The 5000-nt window shown below is 46.2% G+C and overlaps 1 protein-coding gene across 1 annotated transcript; it reads right to left on the bottom strand.

The window, feature by feature from the left end:
* Positions 1 to 1397: 1397 nt before the first annotated feature.
* On the bottom strand, positions 1398 to 2144 carry LOC125037686 (early nodulin-75-like). The gene has a single exon (XM_047630880.1). The coding sequence runs from the start codon at positions 2142 to 2144 to the stop codon at positions 1398 to 1400; it is 747 nt and encodes a 248-aa protein (XP_047486836.1).
* Between the last annotated feature and the right edge of the window lie 2856 nt (positions 2145 to 5000).

The following is a 5000-nucleotide window of genomic DNA, read 5'->3' as shown; positions in this document are numbered from 1 at the left end:
CCCTGCCGCCACGTCCCCCGCCTAAACGCTCTACTATTCACACATTACTACACGCAACGGCAGCGGCGTGCGAGCTGAATTGAAGTCACTATGTAAGCGTTGGCGAGGCATTACACGCATGCCTTTGGGGGAGCGAAGAGGCTGGCTTTCGGATGTTTTATTCTGTTTGTCTGTGTTTGTCTGGATCTGTCTGTCTGGGTCTGTTTCTTTCTCTGTCTGTTTCTATCTCTGTGGCTATCTTTCTCTCTCCTCTCTCTCTCCCTCTCTCTCTTTTCTCTCTCTCCCTCTCTCTCTTTTCTCTCTCTCTCAATCCTTCTCTCTCTCTCTCCCCCCCTCTCTCTCTCTCTCTCTCTCTCTCTCTCTCTCTCTCTCTCTCTCTCTCTCTCTCTCTCTCTCTCTCTCTTCTCTCTCTCGCTCTCTCGCTCTCTCGCTCTCCTCGCTCTCTCGCTCTCTCGCTCTCTCGCTCTCTCGCTCTTCCTCGCTCTCTCGCTCTCTCTCTCTCTCTCTCTCTCTCCTCTCTCTCTCTCTCTCGCTCCTCTCGCTCTCTCGCTCTCTCGCTCTCTCGCTCTCTCGCTCTCTCGCTCTCTCGCTCTCTCGCTCTCTCTCTCTCTTTCTATCTCTCTCTCTCTCCCCTTGTATTTTATGGGGCAGAGCACCTGGGAAATGGCTGTTCCTGGTCATCTATATTGGGTACAAGAATTTCGTCTTTTTTCACTTCCGTGTGGGTACTTTGTGTGGGTACAGAAGGTCCGTTCTTGAATACGAGAGAGGTGAACTGAACCCTTTTTGGTGGTGGTTACTGGATTCTCCCTGTCTTCATGTCTCTGTGTCTGTCTCTTTTTCTTTCTCTTTCTCTTTCTCTTTCTCTTTCTCTTTCTCTTTCTCTTTCTCTTTCTCTTTCTCTTTCTCTTTCTCTTTCTCTTTCTCTTTCTCTTTCTCTTTCTCTCTCTTTCTCTTTCTCTTTCTCTTTCTCTTTCTCTTTCTCTTTCTCTTTCTCTCTGTCTCTGTCTCTGTCTCTGTCTCTGTCTCTGTCTCTGTCTCTGTCTCTGTCTCTGTCTCTGTCTCTGTCTCTGTCTCTGTCTCTGTCTCTGTCTCTGTCTCTGTCTCTGTCTCTGTCTCTGTCTCTGTCTCTGTCTCTGTCTCTTTCTCTTTCTCTTTCTCTTTCTCTTTCTCTTTCTCTCTGTCTCTGTCTCTGTCTCTTTCTCTGTCTCTGCCTCTGTCTCTCTCTCTCTCGCTCTCTCTCTCACTCTCACTCCCTCCCTCCCTCCCTCCCTCCCTCTCCCTCTCTAAAAGAAAAAGAAAAACAAACGAAAATAGAAAATAAACAAAAATAAAAAGCGACAAAAAACAAAACAAAGAAGAAGAAGAAGAAGAAGAAAGAGAAGAAAGAGAAAACATTACACAGTCACCAGGTCTTCTGCCCTGCGCGTCTCCCCTGGCATACCAACTTCATGCCTCGCAATGCTGTGTTGGCGGAGACTGTGAGTGGGTATGAGGCAGACATAGGGCGGGTATGAGGCGGATATTGCGTGGGTATGAGGCGGATATTGCGTGGGTATGAGGCGGATATAGAGCGGGTATGAGACGGGTATGGGGTGGGTATGAGGCGGATATAGGGCGGGTATGAGGCGGATATAGGGCGGGTATGAGGCGGATATGGGGAGGGTATGAGGCGGATATGGGGTGGGTATGAGGCGGATATGGGGCGGGTATGAGGCGGATATGGGGTGGGTATGAGGCGGATATAGGGCGGGTATGAGGCGGATATATGGCGGGTATAAGGCGGATATAGGGCGGGTATGAGGCGGATATAGGGTGGGTATGAGGTGGATATAGGGCGGGTATGAGGCAGATACAGGGTGTGTATGAGGCGGATATAGGGCGGGTATGAGGCGGATATAGGGCGGGTATGAGGCGGATATAGGACGAGTACGAGGTGGATATAGGGCAGGTATGAGGCGGATATACGGCGGGTATGAGGCGGATATAGGGCGGGTATGAGGCGGATATAGGGCGGGTATGAGGCGGATATAGGGTGGGTTTGAGGCGGATATAGGACGGGTATGAGGCGGATATAGGGCGGGTATGAGGCGGATATAGAGCGGGTAAAGGGCGGGTATGAGTAATGAGTATGGGCATTTCATGAGGGAGAGAGGTGGATGAGAAGTGGAGGAGGTGGAAGAAGTAGGAGAGGAAGTGGAGGTGGAGTATGAGTGGGTATCAGGCGGATACAGGGAGGGAGAGAAGTGGATGTTAGGTGGAGGAGGAGGTGGAAGGGGGGAAGGAAATGAAAGTGAGAGAATGGAGAGAGAGAAGGAAGTGGAGAGAGAGAGAGAGAGAGAGAGAGAGAAGGAGGTGGAATAGAACAGAGAATAAGTGGATATGTGGAGAAAAGAATGAGTTATGAGAGAGGAATGTGGAATGAGGTGGAGGAAGTGGACGAGAAGAAGAAGAAAATAAAAGTGGAGAAGTGGAACAAAAGAAGATTAAGTATATGTACATGTACGTATACATAAATACATACATACATACATACAATCATATTCAAATGAAAAAAACCCAAATTCAAATATATTCAATACACGTATTTTTTTTTTTCTTTTCTTATATTTTTTCACCCGCCGGTTCTACTTAAATCCCACTTTAAAAGTTTAAGCACTATATATCCATATCGATAAATATATACAGGGTGAAATAAAGCATAGTAATTAACAGTGATTGTGATATAAATGATGATAATTAATGCAAGTTTCTAACGAGTTCATGTTCTTCTGAGCGGGCCAGGGAAAGTTGCCAGATTCCAATATATGGGACGATTTTATGTATCGATTCTCCAATTCAAAACAGGAATAAAAAACAAGTAAAGAATCATACAAATCAAACCAGCTATTCATAAACAACCAAATACTCTAAACACACTATAAAGAAATATTAGAAAAACAGAGACAAATTGACAAAAAATTATATATTAGAAAAATCAATATTAAACATAATATCAAACACAATAAAAAAACAATCTAAACATAACATAACGTAAACAAAAAACACACTATAGACACAACACAATATAAACACAAATACAAAAACAACATAAGACCAAAAAACATATACGAAAGGACTTAAACAAAAATAAAAAAAATCCCCCCTTCTCAAAAAATGAAACAAACCGGCAACTCAGCCTCACCTTAGGTACAGACGATGCTCTCATAACTGGAGATTCAGAAGCACTTGAACCCTGGACGAGATAACATCGACGAATTCTATCAAGGGAGGGAGATATCTCGAATTTATAACGGTGTAATTATACCTGTTTTTACCCATAAGGTATACATGGGGAGTGAACGTTACCCTTTGACACGCACGCACGCACACACACACACACATGCACACGCACCGCACGCACATAGGTACACACGCACACGAAGTAGAGTACGCACAGTTCATGAAAAGATGTTGGTATTTGTGATAGGAATGTAACAAAGCGATTATAATTTTGGTTTTCATTCACACACACACACACACACAAATGCATATGTATATATATATATATATATATATATATATATGAGTGGGAGGAGGAAGAGAAGGAGGAAGTGGAGGAGGAGGAGGAGGAGAAGGAGGGAAAGGAGGAAGAGAAGGAGGAAGTGGAGGAGGAGGAGGAAGAGAAGGAGGAAGTGGAGGAGGAGGAGGAAGAGAAGGAGGGAAAGGAGGAAGAGAAGGAGGAAGTGGAGGAGGAGGAGGAAGAGAAGGAGGAAGTGGAGGAGGAGGAGGAAGAGGAGGAAGAAGAAGAGGAGGAGGAGGAGGAGGAGGAAGAGGAGGAGGAGGAGGAGGAGAAGGAGGGAAAGGAGGAAGAGAAGGAGGAAGTGGAGGAGGAGGAGGAGGAGAAGGAGGGAAAGGAGGAAGAGAAGGAGGAAGTGGAGGAGGAGGAGGAGGAGAAGGAGGGAAAGGAGGAAGAGAAGGAGGAAGTGGAGGAGGAGGAGGAAGAGAAGGAGGAAGTGGAGGAGGAGGAGGAAGAGGAGGAAGAAGAAGAGGAGGAGGAGGAGGAGGAGGAAGAGGAGGAGGAGGAGGAGGAGAAGGAGAAGGAGAAGGAGGGAGAAGAGGAAAAGGAGGAAGAGAAGGAGGAATTGGGGGAGGAGAGGAGGAGGAGGAGGAGGAGGAGGAGGAAGAGGAGGAGGAGGAGGAGGAGGATAAGGAGGAAGAAGAGGAAAAGGAGGAAGAGGAGGAAGAGAAGGAGGAAGTGGAGGAAGAGGAGGAGGAGGAGAAGAAGAAAGAAGAGGAAAAGGAGGATTAGAAGGAGGAAGTGGAGGAGGAGGAGGAAGAGAAGGAGGAAGTGGAGGAGAGGGATAATGATAACGATCATGATAATGATGATAATGATGATGAAGAAAGTGACTACAACCACCAATCAAACTGTAACGAAACTAAATGACACTTAATGAAGACGACATTAATAACAATACGCCCCCCCCCCCTCAACTAAAAAAAAAAAAAAAAAAAAAAAAAAAATCTGCGCCAGATCTCATGATTGGTGATAATGCTATGCAAATTAGGGAAGAGGAGAAAAGGTTAGCGATAGAGAGAGAGAGAGAGAAAGAGAAAAAAAAAAAAGTTAATAAGAACATATGCATAGCAGTTGGTGGTCAAAAAAAAGAAACTGATTTATGACCTTTTGTGCATGATCTTTGAGAGAGATATATGGCGGTTGTTGGCAACTCTTCGCCTGTCGTTGAATATTTTTCATTACATATTTTTTAGGGCGTATATTTTTTTGTTTTTTTTATGATGAGGGTTTGGAGGGGAGGGAGGGGAGGGAGGAGGGGGAGGGAGGGGAGGGAGGGAGGGGAGGGAGGGAGGAGGGGAGGAGAGAGAGAGGGAGAGGAGAGTCAAGGGAGGGGAGGTAAGGGTTAGAGGGGAGGTAAGTGGAGGGGAAGGGAGAGGGAAGGGGAGGGAGAGGAAGAGGAGGGTGAGGGGAGGGGGGGGGGAGAGGGAGAGGAGGTGGA

The sequence above is a fragment of the Penaeus chinensis genome, chromosome 23 (assembly GCF_019202785.1).
Source record: "Penaeus chinensis breed Huanghai No. 1 chromosome 23, ASM1920278v2, whole genome shotgun sequence".
In the NCBI taxonomy this organism is placed as follows: Eukaryota; Metazoa; Arthropoda; class Malacostraca; order Decapoda; family Penaeidae; genus Penaeus; species Penaeus chinensis.
Note: the sequence above shows the minus strand (reverse complement) of the source record. Positions and strands in the feature narration are given on the sequence as shown.